General features: G+C 40.6%; 1 protein-coding gene across 3 annotated transcripts in view; it reads right to left on the reverse strand.

Moving 5' to 3' along the window:
• LOC139949066 (dynein heavy chain domain-containing protein 1-like) overlaps positions 1 to 20,477 on the reverse strand; it is a 100,629-nt gene that overhangs the window by 14,328 nt on the left and 65,824 nt on the right. For 2 of the 3 annotated variants that reach the window (XM_071947469.1, XM_071947468.1), the window contains 21 exons: positions 20,124 to 20,233; positions 18,801 to 18,884; positions 16,853 to 16,943; positions 16,098 to 16,181; positions 14,800 to 14,853; positions 14,183 to 14,433; positions 13,637 to 13,715; positions 13,071 to 13,213; positions 11,942 to 12,209; positions 10,759 to 10,929; positions 10,140 to 10,300; positions 9,121 to 9,324; positions 8,211 to 8,381; positions 6,444 to 6,539; positions 5,251 to 5,396; positions 4,233 to 4,506; positions 3,889 to 4,011; positions 2,667 to 2,948; positions 2,272 to 2,346; positions 1,135 to 1,294; positions 21 to 251 (listed from right to left, as the gene is read on the reverse strand). In XM_071947469.1, coding sequence (XP_071803570.1) covers positions 21 to 251; positions 1,135 to 1,294; positions 2,272 to 2,346; positions 2,667 to 2,948; positions 3,889 to 4,011; positions 4,233 to 4,506; positions 5,251 to 5,396; positions 6,444 to 6,539; positions 8,211 to 8,381; positions 9,121 to 9,324; positions 10,140 to 10,300; positions 10,759 to 10,929; positions 11,942 to 12,209; positions 13,071 to 13,213; positions 13,637 to 13,715; positions 14,183 to 14,433; positions 14,800 to 14,853; positions 16,098 to 16,181; positions 16,853 to 16,943; positions 18,801 to 18,884; positions 20,124 to 20,233 — 3,258 coding nt within the window. The remainder of the gene's footprint in view (positions 1 to 20; positions 252 to 1,134; positions 1,295 to 2,271; positions 2,347 to 2,666; positions 2,949 to 3,888; positions 4,012 to 4,232; positions 4,507 to 5,250; positions 5,397 to 6,443; positions 6,540 to 8,210; positions 8,382 to 9,120; positions 9,325 to 10,139; positions 10,301 to 10,758; positions 10,930 to 11,941; positions 12,210 to 13,070; positions 13,214 to 13,636; positions 13,716 to 14,182; positions 14,434 to 14,799; positions 14,854 to 16,097; positions 16,182 to 16,852; positions 16,944 to 18,800; positions 18,885 to 20,123; positions 20,234 to 20,477) is intronic. The other variant, XM_071947470.1, reaches the window with a different exon arrangement.

Here is a 20,477-nt window from a genome sequence, read left to right on the forward strand (position 1 = left end):
TTTAGCCATGATTTTCTTACCGATTCCTTCGTCAAAAGCTAGCCCATCGTGGAAGCTAATCACACCCCTATCATGTAATAGTTTGACCCAGGTCATGACCTGATCATCAGGGTCAATCAGTAATGGCCACTGTCTCTGTCTGCCGATGCAGCATGTACGCATGAAGAGAGCGTTATGGAAGGCTAGTCCGTCGTGTGGGATGGTGTTATTGGACTTCCAGGATGCGTGCTCTTCTGGTGAACTCAGGATTGCTGGATAAGGGAAACAAAGTTACACTGAGGTAAAACTTCCCTCATGGTTTTATAGACACTAAGTCACTGTAAAATAATAATAATAACTAGTTCTTAACCAGCGCATTTTACAATAACAAATCAATGCGCTTTACACAAAGAGTTATATATAAGAACTAGAGGGCGCACGAGTGATGCTTCGTGCACAAACGCCATGGGACCGCAAAGAAACTGTGCCGTTCTGTACGCGCGTTGAATATGAAACACACGTTGGAGTTTGTGTTTAATGAACGCTACGCGATGCTGTTTTGTTCAACTAACAAAATGGCCACACAAACACACGCTGTGGGATGCCAGTTTTGTCAACTTAGAAAATGGTCGCCTGCGCGCATGCCGGAGCGCGTATATAGGCCAGTGCGCCCTCTAGATCTTATATATAACTCTATGGCTAAACACTAGTGCCCCGGGGTAAATATTCACAAAGATGCATGTAGTTCTCCTAACTTAGGACTAGTCCTAAGACTCTTTAGGAGTTATTACAAATTTAAGGCTACTCTTAAGTTAGGCAAGTAACATAAGACTAGTCTTAACTCTTTGTGAAATCCACTCACTTCAGGTCATTCGACTAATAATAATCCTGTAATCTTTTGCAGCTCCCTGAGGAGTATACAACCTCGAGCTGCTGTGGCGCTAAGAAGGCTTTTTCATACACAATATGAACCTCTACCCTCACAGGTACCCATTTATACCCCTAGGTGAAGAGAAGCAATCATAGTAAAGTATCTTGCTCGAGATTCGAACCCACACTATGATGACTTTATAATCACAGAACTTAAATTCTAAACGACTCGACCATGACACCCTGCGATTGCATCAGATGAAGTCATGAAGAACAAATGAGTACCTTCAGCAGTGAAGTTATCTCTGATAGCGATGGGGTAGATAGGAGATGGTTGGTCTGTATCTTGGGTCGCTCGACTTAAACGACTATTAGCCGGAGCGAAGAGAACATCGCTGGATAAGGATCCACTGCTAGCATCAAAACTTGTATCTAGTCCAGAAGTCTGTAAGAAGCAAGAATAAGAGTCACAAGTTATCCATGATGCAAATTTAAAGACACTGGACATTATTGGTACAAGTCTTCACAGTTGGTGTATCCCAACATATGCATAAAATAACAAACCTGTGAAAACTTGTGCTCAATCGGTTGTCGAAGTTGCGAGATATTAATGAAAGAAAAAAACTCCCTAGTCGCACCACGGTCACACGAAGTTGTGTGCTCTCAGATGCTTGATTTCGAGACCTCAAATTCTAAATCTGAGGTATTGAAATCAAATTCGTGGAAAATTACTTCTTTCTTGAAAACTACACACTTTAGAGGGAGCTGTTTCTCACAATGTTTTATACCAGCGACTGCTCCCCATTACTCGTAATCAAGAAAGGTTTTAATAGTTATTTTGAGTAATTACCAATACATCTATTATATCGTTGCGGTACCCCCTGCCCTAACATAGGATTTGAACTGCCTCTAGCTACCGGGCAACCTCGGTAGTCTAGTTGGTAAGACACTGCTCTAGAATTGCAAGGGTGGTGGGTTCAAATCCCACCAGAGTAAATATGCCTGTGATATTTTTTCACAGGACTCGGGAAAGTACCGAGTATAAACACACATTGGTGTATGAGTAAAAACCAAAATTAATAGTCAGAAGTTACAAAACCATAACAGAGTAGCACAGTATACGGTTGAAATGAGACCACACCAGCTTTTTTCAGAGCCAACACTCGCACAAATGAAATTTATTATGTAGTTGTCCCAGTAAGTTTACTATTTATTTGAAAGTTAATTCTTAAAACCAAAACAATTATGAGACAATGTAGGATTGGTATAACTTTGTAAAATGGAAATACAATTTAGTAACTTTGCATGTACATCTCAAAGTGGAGTTTGAAGCTTTGCATGTGGTGTAAAATATGATAAGAATTAACTGTAAATAGTAAACCATGTGTAATGTTTTGGTTCAATTGTCAGTATTTGACCTACCATGTCAATGTTCGTGAACTTATTGTCGTTTCCCCCTGGACTCTGACCAGGCTTGGATGATCTGGGTAATGGCGACTTTGGAAAAGGAGAAAAACAAACAAATAAAAAGATTACTTGGGAAAAACAATGGGAAAATAATTCTCTCTGAAGGGCTTGAAATAGCCAGCGGCACCCACAGCGATTGCCGCGGTGCCCTTTGCTTTTGCTGTGGCGCCCTTTGCAAAGTTCCAATACAAATTACAATTTTCCTTTAAAGTGCTATAAGGACTGCCGTATTATTATTATTATTGTTATTATTATTATTATTATTATCGCCACTACGCACAGCATACGACGGAAACAAAGATTTCCGGTCAGCCTCTTACTGCTTAAGTTTAAAACCCTTCAAGCCTCACCTCTTCCATTCCATGATCCGTTGATGACGACATTCCCCTCCATCCTTCCACCTCTACAAACTTTCCACTTTCACATCTTGCCAACCAGTCTACAAGTAGCTTCTGCCTACCACTCTGACCCAGAGGGCCATGATAACAGGCACTAGCCGCGGCTAGCAGAGCATCACCAGGTGCCGTCTTAATGTTGCTGTTAGCGGTGTCTAGTTGACCCTTCCAGGTTGAGTGCTGAGTGGCCATGCTGGTCATTAAGGTGTTGGCTCGACTTATTTTACCCTCGATGGTCTGAATATGCATGAAGGTAATGAATTATTCATCAGTTAGTGTTAGAATTTATTGGGCAATTCCATGTAAATTGTAATTCTAGTAAATCAACTTTTTTTACTGGTGGCTAAGTTATCGAAGTATGGGTTTAAATCCGTGTCTTGACACTTGTGTCCCTGAACAAAATGCAAGAAGTTATTGAATTATTCAGTTGTGGTTAGTGTTTAGGAATTCAATGGACAATTCTATTTAATTATGTAAACTTTAATAAGGGAATAAAAGGGTAGCAACGAGTTCTTACACGGCCGTTTAAAGCCGGCAATCGAATCGCTGTGTGTTCCGCTCGTGCCTTTAGCGCACGGCAACGACCCTGCAAGGTTTTAAACGGACGTTTAAGAACGAGTCACTACTCTTTTATTCCCATTCACAAATGCCCTTTTGTTAAAAAAAGTAAAATTAGGTTTTATTGTATACATCTGCATTTATATAGGATCAACACAATCAAACAGTTCCAAAAACCAAAGGTATACTACTTTGTTTTAGAGCAATCTGTTTAAAGGCAGTGGACACTATTGGTAGTTACTCAAAATAATTATTAGCATAAAACCTTACTTGGTAACGAGTAATGGGGAGAGGTTGATAGTATACAATATTGTGTGAAACGGCTTGCTCTGAAGTAACAAAGTTTTCAGGAAAGAAGTAATTTTCCACAAATTTGATTTCGAGACCCTCAGATTTAGAAATTTGAGTTCTCGAAATCAAGCATGTGAAAGCACACAACTTCCTGTGACAAGGGTGTTTTTTCTTTCATCTCGCAACTTCAATTACCGATTGAGCTCAAATTTTTACAGGTTTGTTATTATACGCATATGTTGAGATACAGCAAGTGAGAAGACTGGTCTTTGACAATTACCAACAGTGTCCACTGTCTTTAAGAATCACAATTTGTATAGTTACTTACCCGAATGCCTTTATCCAGACTGCGCACCATACGCATTGCTTCCTTGTATTGTTTGACCCTCTCCTCAAGTTGACCTTTGACATCTTGAGCTTTGACCCTCTTATTACCAAGATGACCTTGTGCCTATGTAGAGTAAAAACAAAGCATATTAATAAGCAGGTTTGTGGTAACACCATTTTGCATACATGTACATCTACTTTACTGTGCACATTATTATTTCATCTGATCAAGGCATGCCAAAGAAAAATCACATTTTCCGTTGTGCCAGAAACTCCTCGAGTCGGCTACTCCCCCAAGCCTTAGATCTTTATTATAAATATCATATCTGATCCTGTCAGTCTCACCTCATGAAGTTTTCCCTCAGCCTCCTCCACCTGTTGCAACTTGGGTCTCATATTCCGATGGATCGTAGCGTAAGCATAGACGGCATGAACCCATAAACACAAAGATGAGGCGGCTTGGCTCGCCTTCTTTACTATCTCTGGCTTAAAGGATGGATCTTGAATGAAGAGGATGTTGAGTTTGTGATAGATGTCGTCTGCGATCGCAGTCTTGTTGTAGAACTCAAGGTCTTGGAAGAAGTTGTTGCGATTGATCAGGGATTTACCACTCATCCAGCTTTAAGAAAAACAAAATTAAATTATTAGCACCAGACTTCTGCTCAGCAGAGTCGTGACAATTGTGTCCTGAAGCAAGACCCTTTACCATTATTGCTGCATCTTTTGGATGGGACTTGAAGTGGGTGGCATGGTTGCCTCTCACCAAGGTGACCCCGGTTTCGATTCCTGGTCGGGGCCATATGTGAGTTGAGTTGTGCGTTGGTTCTCTGCTGTGTAACAAGGGTTTTCCAGACCAAACACTTTCACTCTTTGGCTGTGCTTCATAGTCATATTCTTAAGATGTGACTGGCTGCCAAAGGCGCCCTTGCATGCCTGCTTCTCGAACACGTTGTAGTCGCATCCTTTGCTACTCAGCTCTTAGCTGCGAGTAGGATGATTAGCCTCCCAAATTATTATTATTATTATAAGCCAGTGGTCCCGTGTGTTGTGTAACGCACGTAAAGAACCCACTGCACTTAGCGAAAAGAGAAGGGGTTCGCCCCGGTGTTCCTGGTTTGATTGGCTGCATATTGTGCCACAGCACATTGTAAATCATTGTGGTATGGTGCTATGTAAATAAATTTGTCTCGAACAAGAAGCCATTATTATTATTAAGCTGGTATAACTATCTCTGATTCAAATTGACAATGGGTGATATTAAATGTTCACATAGTAGGAGGGTTGACTGTGTACTGTGTAGATGCATTCACCACATGATAACATATTGCAGGCTGGAATAGTTCAGTAGTAATTTTTGACTTACTCATACGGTTCTCTGAACATCAAACAGAGAGCATTGACTACTTTAATAACGGCTTCGGGTGGTTTTTGGTAGGTTCGAATCTCATCCAAGTCGGAAGAATTCAGGCTCTTCAAGGCGTGCCATGCTGCCTCATAGACTGGGTTCACCTGCATCAATTAAAGAACAGTCTCAAACAGTTACAGAAAATATTGCTGAATAATTTTCTGCTTAGCAGAAATGAGCAGGATACCAGTCACAAATTGTACATGTGACATGGTAAATTGGCTGGTAATCGTATTCTAGTAAGCAACATTTGATTGTGCTTAGCTACTTTTTGTCCTTAAGCAGTTCAATGAAATTGGGCCCCTGGATTTCTTTGCGAAGGGAAGGTATGGGATAGCCTAGGTCACTTAAGAAGAGACAATTGTGCTTACTGTTTCATACAGCAATAGTATACACATATAGACTGGCAATGAGGTAACTAGTGTACGTCTATTCCTCCAAGGGACTTTGAGTGACCAGAATAGGGACCTATTTCCCGAGGCCGTTTTATAACACACCTCAGTCTTAAATGTGAAATAAGAAAAGAAAGGAAGTTTTGTATTTGCTGTTCACGATTCACGTCAAGAGAGGGCACTGTAACCAGTCACTATTTTAAAAAAGACTAGTGCCCGACCGAGCACTATTTCCGCAAAACACGCGCATGCGATCACTAGACTATATTAGTTCATCCCACGTGACCGTGTTTCAGCCAACCAGAATACAGAACAAGCAAGAGGTGTGCTTTAATATACAAATATTGACTATTTTGAGTGTGAATGATAAAACTATATCTCCTGGGCCCAATTTCATAGAGCTGCTAAGCACAACAATTTGCTTGTATGAAATTTTTGCCTTCATAAAAACAGGATTACCAACCAAATTTCCATGTCATTTTCAGAATAAGCAAACAACAACTGAATACCTGTAACAAGCAATATGCAACAACTGGAAATTTGGTTGGTAATCCTGTTTTTATCAAGGAAGAAATTTCACGCTAAGCAAATTTTTATGCTAAGCAGCTCTATGAAATTGTGCCTTGACCTAATTTCTGGAGGTAAAGCCGAGGCGATCTGCTCCAGGGATCCACTCAGGGAATCTAGGAATCATTGAGGGGATTGCAGTTGTAACCAAAGTACAAATAAAAGCAATGATTGTTTTATGACGCCTTATACCTTGTCTAACTCATCTTGAGTCTGCTTCTTGATGTCTTGAAGAGGTTCTTGCATCTTAGCTATGTCTTCCTCATCTTGGTTGCACATCCCTCTAGCCTGGAAGTAAAGTCATAAGAAAACCATTAAGATATATAATTTAAATTAAAAGAAATTGTTCATAAGAGATCTCCTTACATCACAAGGCCACTTCAAGGTGAGGGCTACACTCAACTGATTTGGGCTAGCGACCAAAATGAACTGTCACCAGGGGCACATTCCTACCTACTCCTGGGGCTGAAACAGGGTTATCCCCTTCACAGTCTGTAAGGATGTAGGCATGGGTATCATCCACTAGGAGCCACCTACTCCTGGGGCTGAAACATGGTTAACCCCTTCACAGTCTATAAGGATGTAGGCATGGGTATCATCCACTAGGAGCCACATACTCCTAGGGCTGAAACAGGGTTACCCCTTCACTGTCCATAAGGATGTAGGCATGGGTATCATCCACTAGGAGCCACCTACTCCTGGGGCTGAAACAGGGTTACCCCCTTCACAGTCTGTAAGGATGTAGGCATGGGTATCATCCACTAGGAGCCACATACTCCTAGGGCTGAAACAGGGTTACCCCTTCACAGTCTGTAAGGATGTAGGCATGGGTATTATCCACTAGGAGCCACATACTCCTAGGGCTGAAACAGGGTTACCCCTTCACAGTCTGTAAGGATGTAGGCATGGGTATCATCCACTAGGAGCCACATACTCCTAGGGCTGAAACAGGGTAACCCCCTTCACAGTCTGTAAGGATGTAGGCATGGGTATTATCCACTAGGAGCCACATACTCCTAGGGCTGAAACAGGGATACCCCCTTCACAGTCCATTAAAGGATGTAGGCATGGGTATCATCCACTAGGAGCCACCTACTCCTGGGGCTGAAACAGGGTAACCCCCTTCACAGTCTGTAAGGATGTAGGCATGGGTATCATCCACTAGGAGCCACCTACTCCTGGGGCTGAAACAGGGTTACCCCCTTCACATGACAGTCTGTAAGGATGTAGGCATGGGTATCATCCACTAGGAGCCACCTACTCCTGGGGCTGAAACAGGGTTACCCCCTTCACAGTCCGTAAGGATGTAGGCATGGGTATCATCCACTAGGAGCCACCTACTCCTGGGGCTGAAACAGGGCTACCCCCTTCACAGTCCATAAGGATGTAGGCATGGGTATCATCCACTATATGAGCATGGCTAGTAGAGCAGAATGCACTACCTTCCCAACTTCTTACAACGCAACTATGGTTCCTCACACTCTGCTGCTGACAACACCAGAGCCATGGGTCTGGTGAACTAGACCACTTGGCCACGACACGCCAAAAAATGACTTGAGGATTAAGGCTGAGTCACACTGCAGCGATACCGAAAACGATACAATCACGATGTAGAAAGAACACATTCTATTGGTTGAATGGGCGTGTGCGTATTCTGCGTGGAGCAATTCAATCAATAGAATGCGTTCTCTTTGCGACGTGATCGTTATCGTTTTCGTTATCGCTGCAGTGTGACTCTGCCTTTACAGTGGACAGCATTCATAACAACTGAATTTAAACAATTTTGTTTCCTTTTTTCTTTAAGAGCTACATGTAGCACTTTTTTTATTTCACACAATATGCACTCAAACAAACAAACAAACAAACAAACAAACAAACAAACAAACAAACAAACAAACAAACAAAAAAGGGGACAAAATTACAAAAAGGGGACAAAAACAGGCCATTCTAACAACTTACTTCTGCAAAGATTGCTTTACATTCTTCAACTTCTTGAAGACGTAACTCTGCTGTTTCTTGAGCTTGTTGACGTAGTGGTGTAAGGCGTTCCAATTCTTGTGTGTATCCATTCATGGCTTCAAATGCCTCATTTAACGTGTCTAGGGCACGTTCATACCTCAACACAGTTGCCTAAATGAAAATAATAATCAAGTTCGAAAATCTGGTCAAAATGTAACAAGGGGACACAAGTGGTTATTTTACTTGCAGTAATTGTTTAGCAATATTTTCTGCTTAAGCAGCTCCATGAAATTGGGCCGTAGGCACAAAATCATGGCTCTGCTTACTGTATAATTTTGTGCTTACAGCTAACAGTAAGCACAGAATTTAGCAGCCAGCAGCACCTTGACATTGGACCTTGGGCCCAATTTCATAGAGCTGCTAAGCACAAAAATTTGCTTAGCATGAAATTTTTGCCTTCATAAAAACAGGATTATCAACCAAATTTCCACATGATTTTTGAGGATAAGCAAACAACAGCTGAATACCTGTATCAAGCAATCAACAAAGGGACATTTTGTTTGTAGTTTTTATCAAGGAATAAATTTCATGCTAAGCAAATTTTGGTGCTAAGCACCTCTTTGAAATTGGGCCCTGTAGAGCACAAAAACTTGCTAAGCACAAACAAATCTTGCAGAGCAAAAATAGCTTACCAACTACAATACCATACATTTACCATTGCCACGAATGGTACCCCACCCATTTCTTGCTTAGCAAAGAAATTTGCTCAGCAGAATTGTCTGCTTATAAACAGCTTCATAAAACTGGGCCATGAGCACAATATTAAGGCTCTGCTTACAGCATAATTCTGCGCTTACCGCAAATAGAACTCTGCGCTTTACAAGAAGGCAGACCCTGTTTGCTTCCTTACCTTCTCTTCTTTAGCGATCTTGCTAGCTAGATTCTTGAAGAGGTCAATGAACTCTAGATAGGTCAGCGGGCTGAAGAACTTGAAGTGTTTGTTACCGGCTTGAGAGACAGCTTCCATTGCAGAGCGATGGACGTACGCCATGGCGTGACTGATGGCAGTCACCTGGGCGGGCATGTTGTGACTCGACCAAGGAATTCTATACGTCTGTAAGAAATACAATCAAGAAAATACATCATTTATAAGTCTTTCCAAAATGAAAATTGTGGCCAGCTCATGGCCGACCACAAGAGAGAAGCACAGCCAGCTTTAAGAGGGATGGAGCTTTCAATCTCTCTCAGGACAAATTGACAATAACACCTTCTTATATGCACAATCTTGACAGCATAAGCACAGAGCAAAAATGGATTTGCAACCCACCCTCCCCAGGACAGCAGCAATGCTTGTAGGAGAGTACAACAATACAAAATGCAAGACGGCAGAAAGAAACAAATTAATCAGACTACCTGCAGAGCTGCCAATATTTGCAATCGGGGGAGGTTTTGTCCAACAACCAGGGAGATATTTAGAATTACATTCAACATAAAAGGAAAAAACTTTCCATACTCAGGGAGATTTTCAAATTTGTTCATCACAACATGGAAAGGTTGCTTTGAGCTGCTGAGTATACTGTTTGAAACCTCCGAACCAAACCGGCTCTTTTCAGAGCCAACACTCACACAGAAGAGATTTACACATGTTGTACCCGCAACTTTATTATTTGTTTATAGTTTCTTCCTTTGGAAAGATTGGTTTATTTTCAGGGAACTCTCAGCAGAATCAGGGAGAGTGGGCAGCTCTTTTTCATCTTGCAATCAGGGAAATTTTATACATCAATGAGATATTTAGAATTACATTCAACATAATAGAGACAAAGTTTACATAATCAGGAAAATCTTCAAATTAGTTCATCAGAACATGGAAAGATTTGTTTATTTTCAGGGAACTTTCTGCAGAATCAGGGAGAATTGATAACAACTTACCTTTCTAGTGTAAGTGTCCATCGTTGGCACTCTCAGCCATTGCTCTGCTACATTAACCAGTGCCTCATGACTCCACGGCCGGTAGATATCCACACAGCAACAGTTAGTCAGCATTGCAGGGTACCGGCTAAGCCACTTATGAAGAGAACCCACGCTACCTCCTTAAAGGTCAAAGGTCAAATGAGGTCAAGATACAAAGGTCAAATGAAATCAATCTACATATATATGATATATTGACTACATTTCGATCCAGTGCAAGTACAGGATTTAAACCCGTCTATGATGAGGTCGTTGCTCAAATAATTTTAGCAAATGTTGCCTCACTACAGGTTTATACGACAGAAAGCGACTGTTTCGGCGGTATACTGACAACGTTGTTGAACTCTCCAGCTATTCTCAGAACCACCGATCACTCAAAAGAGATTTTTTCTAAATGGTTTCTTTTTTGCCTATTATCCTTCCACCATGTAAACCTTCAAACATTATCTTTGACAAATTTTGAGATGTGCCTCTCTTTTTTTTTTTCATGCTTGCAATCACCACTAGCCAATGACCAAAACAGTTATTTATTACAGGCGCCAAAACGCACCCCTGGTTACATAGTTTATTGATACCTTACCTTGACAATCGATGCAGACGACAACATGAAGATTAAGCATGACCTTCCGATAGAATCTCTCCAACGCCATCTCAAGACGTTGATTCCTAAGACCTGTCGCCTTTGCTCCTGGTAACATCTGAGAGGAGATGTTGTCAAGTTCTTCTTGAGTGTACAGATCTGGGCAGGATCCTTGAGGAAGATTGTAAGATTGCAGAAAAGAAGGGGTTACTACAAAACACAATTTGATATATTACAGGGTGTTAAAGCCATTGGACCCTTTCGGTACAGAAAAAAAAAAGTTCACAGATTTACAAATCATTTACAGGGTTTACAGAAGGTAATGGTGAAAGACTTCTCTTGAAATATTAGTCCATGAAATGCTTTACTTTTTGAGAAAACGGTAAAACAATATAAATTCTCGTTAACCAGAATTACGGATTTGTTATAAACACATGTCATGACACGGCGAAACGCGCGAAAACAGGAGTGGGTTTTCCCGTTATTTTCTCCCGACTCCGATGACCGATTGAGCCTAAATTTCCACAGGATTGTTATTTTATATATAAGTTGTGATACACGAAGTGTGGGACTTGGACAATACTGTTTACCGAAAGTGTATAATGGCTTTAATCTGGAGGCCGTTGATTAAAATCCTGCTCCAGAAATGTTTTCTTTGTTTAAACCCAAACTATTGTTGAAGAGAGTCACTGCTGACAAAAAAGATAGGATTTAACTTTAAGAGGAGGTTCGCTAAAATAAAATAAACAAATTGGTAACCCCTTCATTAAAAGCATCAGTATCTTCATTATAAGAGAAGAGAAGGAGTTTTTCATATCTTCAGAAAATGAAAGCCCTTTTGAACCAGGAAGACATACGATTTCTAAACTTGGACTAAAGTGTGAAATTTCTCATCCCTGTGGATCCGGTATAAATAACACACAGCAAAGAATGGGTGGAGCACCAGTCACAACAATGTAAACGTTAAGGAGTTTTGCCTGGTAACCAGTTTCTGCTTAACATTATTTTTCTGTGCTTAGCAAGACTGTGTGCTTATAGGTGTTAGGAAATTGGGCCTTGGTCTCAGCCTTGTTGCGCTTTCAAATCTTTCCCATAGACTTTAAGACTTTCCAGTGAAATTTCCCTTTACAAAATGCTAACTGTGTTGCTCTCTCCAAGATGAAATTCCACGCCTAAGCATTACCTTCAGACATAAGGGCACACACGTCTTGCAGCGCTTGGTCTCCGTACTCTCCTCTAACCACCAGTACAGCCGGCTTCCCCATCAAACCAGCCACCTGGCTAGCCTTCTTTATCTTCTCTCTTAGGGTAGTACGATTGGTCGCTGTGATGTGAGACGCTGTAGCATCGAAGAACTTACAGCGAGCGGTGAAGGCTGCAACACGGGCTAGAGGAGAGCGTGCCATACCGTAGGTTAGACCAATCAGAAGGGCGTTGGCACCAGGGATGGCCTGGAGGAGAAGGGGGTGGGAGGGAGAAATAGTTTTTACTTCAAAGACAAGGTCACCGTGGTCCAGTGGTTAGACTACAGGACTTGCAATCACAAGGTTCTAGGTTCGAATTCTATCAAGCTAATTGCTGATTTAATAATGACTAAATAAGTACTGTCGTCTAGTTATTGAATCACAAGGTCTTGATTTGTGCAATTCATAATCATAGATGTTAAACCAATGTTTGTATGAGAGAGATTGGCTGTTGCCAGCTTGCCAGTTGTATCCCCTTGTGGGTGATTGCCGAGTTCCCTTGACGGAGAGATTAACAAATGAACAAACAAACAAGGGCCAATTTGCATAGGGCTGCTTTAGTAAGCAGAACATGTTGCTGAATGATTTTGTGCCGAGCATAAACCAGCGGGATACCAGTCAAAGAGCGATCATGAGGAATTACTTTTTGGCCGAGACAATATTTTGGTATTAGCTGGCCTCAAAACAACCAACGGCAACCACAGCAATTTCTTGGTGCCCTGTGAGTTTGCTGTGGTGCCCTTTATATTCCTGTACAAATTTACATTTTCCTCAAGTGCCCCTTACCTGAGGTAAATTGTGTGCCCCTTCAAGAGCGAAAGTCAAGGCCTTGGTAAGCACAATTTTGTTGAGCTTAGCTACTATTGTGCTTAGCAGCTTTATAAAATTTGGCCATGGTTCAGGATTAGAAATGATTAGCACAATAATAATAATAATGCAGTTTCCCATTAAGCCTGCTGCTACTTTTTATAGAGTTCCCAAAGTCTCCCATAAGAAACCACTACAAGTCAAATGAAATATAATGTGGAAGTATCTATCGTAAGGAACAGAAGAGGAATGACTACTCACAAAGACTCTTGCTAGTCTAGTTATATGCCTCATAGCTTCCTTGAAGAAGACAAGCTCCATCTTTTCCGATGCTCCGTTGTTATATTGCATTAAACATCGCTGTAAACCTTCAAAGAGTTGGGTCTCGTTGCATTCAGCATAACCTAATACAGTCAACAAAATACAAAGGATAAATATATATACATTTGGTTTGCCGTAACACCATGTGTTTATCTACTTGTTAGGTAGATTATGTTCTTTTGAGAACTTGTCTTGCTTTACATTCTACTACAGCGGAGTAGATTTTCAGAGTTCTGGAGACTTCTCAGTTCTAAAAAGAACTGTCCTGCTTGATAACTATTCTCTTGGTGGAAGGTAGAAAATCGGCCGGGACTTCTTCTTTCACTTTCACTTTTCATTATTAACTTCTCCTTAATAATTTCTCCTTACTAACTTTTTAAACAAAAATGGTTGACAGATATTTGACTTGATCTGTTTAACTTCTCATTTTAGGTAATTAATTTGCAAAAGTCATGATTTTAAAAGTTTTGATTTTAAAAATGTTTTAAAAATAAGCCATAGATTACCTCGTTCATTTTCTTTGTTGCCAGATACAATGTACTTAGCAAAGACGATATCACTCAAGCTTTCTCCTAGCAGACGTACCTGTCCAAAAGAAGCGGAAATCAATCAATTATCAAAAATAACACCTGTCCTAGGAAAAGTAAACGTAGCAATGCTCTGAAGAACAATGGGGTATTGTTTTACCAGGTGCCCTGTGCCCAGTTTTTATGAAGCCCGACATGCAAGTAAAACAAAAAACTAAATACAGAATAGTATTGCTCAGTAGAATCGGGTCACCAGCTCAATTTACAATAAGTTTGCATTGTTGTGGCTGGTGCCCGACTCATTTCTTGCTTGCGAAGAAATTTGTCAAGTGGTATTAACAGCTTTATGAAATTTGGCCCAGTACATTTGCTGTACACAAAGTGTACATTTTTCTCATAGAAGTGCCCCTTAATATATGAAAATTGCTGTGCCCCTTCAAGGGCAAAGTTCAAGACCTGCCCTTTCATATAATCTTAAATTTCTTTTAATTTGATTCCTTTTAGACATACAGAAATTGAACAAACCTGGTCCATGTTTAGCAAAGGTCCACGATATCGTTCCACCTTGGATTCATTGACGGTCCCAAGCTGGAATGTCACCCCTCTCCTTCGTCCCTCTGTTCCAAGCCTTGTCTCCCCCTCCCGGCCACGTTTGGATTGTCCATCCTTCAATGCCGGTGTGAGTGTCTTTGGGATGCTAGATTTACGTGGAGGGTAGGGCTGATGGGTTGTGGTAGTCGGAGGGGTAGGCTGTCTCACTTTGGATTCATCAATGACTGAAATTTGAAGGTTAATAGAAAGTGTTATCTTCTGTGTTAATGTATTTATCTTAATAATAATAATAATAATTTGGGGGGCTAATCGTCCTTACTCGCAGCTAGAGCTGAATTGCGAAGGACGCGGCTACAACGTGTTCTAGAAGCAGGCATGCAAGGGGGCATTCAGCTGCCAGCCACATCAACCCATTATGACCACGGAGCAAACTTGACGCGTGACATAGAACACACAAGATGCAGGTAGTGATATTAGCCGTGCAATATAGGTTTATATCACCACTCCATTCTGCAAATCTCCTTGAGTACCCTTTTTGTAGATGAGTGCACTATATAAAACTTTGATACTATTACTAACTAGGTACACACCTGATGGTTGCCTCCCTGACTCCACTAGGATACTCTGCTCCGTCATCGTACTCCCTATGATGATAGCCAAAATTAAAGAATGTAAGTGGATTGACAGGATTGAGAAGTTAAACAGAACAGAAAACGTCAGATTTTGTCCATCAATCAGGATTTTTTTGAGAATAGACCGATCCATTAAGCTCCGCCCCATTGCGTATTGACCAATCACAACCCATTGCACAACCAAAAGTCCGACACTATAAAGTACGACATGTGTGCGCATATAGTTGGCGCGCGCAGCAGAGTTGTGCAGAATGGCGTTGGAGAGGCTTACGTGTTCTTACTCACACATGCGCCGTGGGCGGAGCCTAATGGATCGGTGTATTAGGTCGAATCTGAATTGGCGGCATCGGCTACGGCTACGACTGTTGCTAAGGGTGTTGCTAAGGACGTCCTATACCTCATCACACGATGATGCGGAAATCTAGCCGTAGCCGTAGCTGTAGCCGCCAATGGGAGACGGCTTTAAATTCAACATGATAGGGAAAAAGTACCAATAAGGAAGACTTTCAAATTTGTTCATTTAGAACATGGAAGGTCAATTTTAAGTAAGATTTGAAACTTTGCATGGTGGAAATACGATATGGAAAGGTTTGCGGTAACACCATGTAATGACTATCTCTAATGAGTTGGGGGGTGGTTCTGAAAAGAACCGTTGGTTTCAACTTTTAACTTGAAGGACAATTTGTTTTCAGGGAACTTTCTGTAGAATTAAGGAGAGTTGGCAGCCTTGGTATACATGAGACCTCAGACACATGACAAACAGATAAACAAATATGCCAAGTATGAACAGACAAACAGAGCCCACATGCATGGCTCTGCTCACCGCCGAATTCTGCGCTTACGACCACCAGTCTCTGTTTACTGTGCAAGCACTGAACTTCTGCGCTAGCTCTGTACGCAAAGAATGCCTAGTAACTTGGAGTACACACAGGCACAAGCTAACCCTTGAAATACGCTTGATGTAAGCACCTGCTTCTATAACCACTGATTCTTTGCTTCACGAAACAAAGCCTGTACGCACAAAAAACTGCTAAGCACAGACAAATTTCGCTTAACAGAAACTGGTTACCATAAAAAAGTCCATAGAGTTTGCATTGTTGTGACTGGTGCTCCACCCATTTTTTGCTTAGCATAGAAGTTTACTAAGCAGTTTTCTTCTGCTTAACAGCTTTATGAAAATGGGCCCAAGTTAGAAGATAAAGTCTGAGAGAGTATAAACATCAAGGGATCACATCAACGTGCTGACCACACCCTACCTGCTGATGAATGGGTTGAGGGCGTCGGTGATGCCACGCCCATCTCGGACTGCTCATCACCATCTTCAGTCAATGCTGTGCTGCCTAGTGTTGTATAGGTGTTGGTGAATGAAGAGTGCATTGAAAACAGTGAAAAGCAATCGAAATAACACATCAAACCTCTAAAGATTGCCAATAATCCCATGAAGAAACAATGGTATCGGAATCACACACAAGTCAAATCTATACAGCGGTCGATTTCACAAAGAGTTAGGACTAGTCCTAGGAGATATTAAAAACTTAAAGTATACACTTTCGGAGCAGAAGAAAAAAATAAAAATTCACAGATTTACAAATAACTTACAGGGTTTACAGAAGGTAATGGTAAAAGAATTATCTTGAAATATTATTCCATGAAATGCTTTACTTTTTGAGAAAACATTGAAACAATGATCAATGATGATTGATGACATGGGAGCCTTTGGAACGCTAGGTGGCAGCAGACTTACCAGGTAAATTTCCATTGTTTATGTGGCTCTGAGCATGCGCACATTGCGGAGAACAGGCTTTACCTGGTAAGTCTGCTGCCACCTAGCGTCCAATAAGTTCCCGAATGAATAAGATCTACATGTTCAAACACAAACTCCAATCACATCAAATCAAAATGTACTAAAGTCAAATGTAAAAAAATAATAATAAAACAAATTGTACTAATAAAACAAAATGTTCTAACAAAATCATCACGCCATCAACAAACAAGATGACATTGGCTTTACCTCTTTCTGCTGAAGATAGACCGGAGAATACCCCATTAGTGGGTGGAGTTTGGCCTGCCTCCTCCCCTTCATCAGAAACTAAACTTGAGGTCTGTTGAGAATAAAACAAACAAAATGGATCAATAAACAATAAACATACTTGTAGGTCTCTGCAATGAATATAGCGTTCTTGAAATTTTTGATTGTAGTTTTTTTTACATTAACTTTGGCACCTAAATATACCTTATTTTCTCAAAAACTGTTTTTGTTTTTTTATTTATTAATTCTGGTTGATCAATACACTAGCCAAGAACCCACTGGAGAGAAGACAGGGAAGGAAGTTTCAGTTTAAGATGCGGGAGGGAACCCCACAGAATTATTTGAGTTATCAGAATTACACGCAGTCAGGTAGCGACTAGCAACCCAATCCACATAGTGCACCCGGTAGGATTCGAAACCGGGGTGCTAGAGGTGAAAGATGAGGAAAGATACCACTACACAAACCTAACCTTACCTTTCATACTGTTCATCAATAAAAAATTAATATAAATGTTTAACTGAAGACCTTAACAATGCTTGATTAAAGCAAAAACAGCCACACATGTATTAAAAGCAAGCATGGATGAACGAATAGCACAGCAAACATTCGAGTCGCAAGAAATTAAAGAAAAAATTTGATATTTAGCGGCCTAGAAGAAAAACTACAAAGAGTTAAACTGAAACCTAGATAAGAGAGAAAAGACAGACGTCGAAAAAGAAGAGCTTGAAATTCTACTACATTTCATGCAGAAAACACAAAGCTTTGAAAAGAATGATTGTAAAGAAAATTTGATGTGAGCTTAAAACCGATGATATTAGTGAGTCAAATAATAATATGAGGATTTATCTACTGACAAACGCTAGACAACTATCGACAGTACAGCTTTGCTTTGCTGATGGAACAACTGCACAATGAAATTTGGGAATTGTGGATGGGTGGGACGATGGGTTTAGGGAAATCATTGCACAATGCAGTTACTTTATTTGCTTTAATGGTTGGGTAGGATGAAGGTTTTGCGGGAGGTGAGGGAAAGGGGCGGGGGGGGGGGCATAGCACCAAACTCTAGCTTTTGATTAAAGGAAAACCTTGCTTTGGATCGGTCGAGTTGGTCTTTGAAAAGCGTTTGAAGCCATTTGTAATGAAATGCAAATGAATAGATAGATCATTAAAAAGTAGAATATAATGATCCACACAAACATGCCTCGAAATTGCAATGTTTTCCTTTTATGTCGGGAAGAATAATAAGATGGCCGACCAAGTTAGTTTGCAATGTAAAAGGAAAACCGTGCAATTTCAAGTGATACTTGTGTGGATCATTGTATTCTACTTTTACAACATCTTTCTACCCAATGCATTTCATAACAAACAGTTTCAAACCATTTTCAAAGACCAACTTGTATGAAGGCAACGTGTTCGTTTAAAGGCAGTGGGACACTGTTGATAATTGTCAAAGACCAGCCTTCACAATTGGTGTATCTCAACATATGCATAAAATAACAAACCTGTGAAAATTTGAGCTCAATCGGTCATCGAAGTTGCGAGATAATAATGAAAGAAAAATAACCCTTGCCACACGAAGTTGTGTGCGTTTAGATTGTTGACTTCGAGACCTCAAGCTCTCAATCTGAGGTCTCGAAATCAAATTCATGGAAAATTACTTCTTTCTCGAACACTATGTCACTTCAGAGGGAGCCGTTTCTCACAATGTTTTATACTATCAACCTCTCCCCATTACTCGTCACTAAGAAAGGTTTTATGCTAATAATTATTTTGAGTAATTACCGATAGTGTCCACTGCCTTTAAAAGCACACTACATAAAGCTATCCATCCTTACGGGTCACCATAACGCTTGGGATGATTTGGTTACATTAAAAACAATGGGAGCTCATTCAGCGGCAAACTTTTTCTAATTTGTTTAATTAACTCACAAAGCTACAAGGGGTCGGAGGCAGAGAACTGTATGCCGGAGAAGGAGTAAATAGAGGAGAGGAACTTCCAGGGCTGTCAATAAACTGGGATTTAGTCATAAATAAAGGAGGAAAATCAGTACAAATCAAAGAAACAGTTATGTGATAAAAGTGTTTTCAGATCTGAAAGTAATTTTTATTAAGTTAGATAAGGGAGTAATTTAAAAAGAACAGAGGGGCATGCAAACTCTTCACGTGACTGTTATATTGAATTAGATAAGGGAATTGTAATGAAAGAACAAAGGGCTTGCCAACACTAGAGGAACACAATGAATCAATAATTTGGAAGAGATCGTAAACAGTAATCAAAAACAGTAACTACAAGCATCGAGTATCATGCAAATTAAAAGTATAAGAATAGGTAAGGAAATAGAATAAAGATAATGCGAATTAACATAATTTTTTTATTACAACAAACGCATCAATGCGCTTTACATTAATACACTGCCCTGGCCATTGGACCAATAACATTCCTGTACTCAGCTCCTGGGGGAGTATACAGCCCCAAGCTGCCGTGACGCACCAGTGGATTTTTCATACACAATATCAACCTCTACCTTTGCAGATTACCCATTTGTACCCCTGGGTGAAGAGAAGCAATTATAGTAAAGCATCTTGCTCAAGGACACAAGTGTCAAGACCGGGAATCGAACCCACACTCCGATGACTACACCACCACTACTGGAATTCAAAGCTCTAAACTGCTCGGCCATGACCCCCCCCCCCCTCCCATTGAATGCTCCCGAGATGAGACATTATACAATTGTTACACGCTGTGACGGGCTCCATGGCGTTTTGTACACTCAAGGGGGTGAATGGCACCCGATGCAAAGCCGAGGGTGCCATTTCCCCTCGAGGGTGTACAAAACCCATGGACCCCAGTCACAGCGTGCAACAATTGTTTTGTTATACCTTTGTATAATAATGTTATTCCTCTTCTCTGATGTCATCTTCAAACATTATTACGACGGACTATTCATTGTTTAATAAGCGGACGAACAAGAAACAATTCCCAAAGCCGCAGTTGTCTCGTACACAGCGCTGGAAATTGACCAATGCCGGGAACGATCAAGGCGATGTACACATCACTTTTCATGTTACCCGGCCCGTCGAGCCATGTAACATGCGTTTTTGTTGTGCGTCACATGATTGGTTCTCGACCAATCAAACTTCATAGTTTGTTACCGAGGTATAACAATTTAAAATGTTTGACATTCGAATGTGGGATACATGTGTTAAAATAAAACGGATTACATGTGTTTATAAGAATTAATATCCTCTTACCGGAAAGCAATCTGAGACGTTGACTGGTGTAACGACTCGTTGTTTCTCCTCTCCAGTGCAGAAACATTTCTCAACAATGTCTTCAAGCTGTTTACTAAACCATGACTCATCTTGAAAGACAAACAAACAATATGTAAACAAATAAATATACAATGTATAATTTTTGGTTTGCGGTAACACCATGTGTGTATCTATTTCCTGGGAAGTTTATGTTCTTTTGAGAACTTGTCTTCCTCGATATTCTACTACCGCGGAGGAGATTTTTCAGAATTTGAAAAAACAAATAAAAATCCATTACGAAAAATAGTTGATCAACATAAACGGAAGAAGTTGAAATACTTGTACGTGGATAAA

The sequence above is a fragment of the Asterias amurensis genome, chromosome 16, assembly GCF_032118995.1.
Source record: "Asterias amurensis chromosome 16, ASM3211899v1".
Lineage (NCBI taxonomy): Eukaryota > Metazoa > Echinodermata > Asteroidea > Forcipulatida > Asteriidae > Asterias > Asterias amurensis.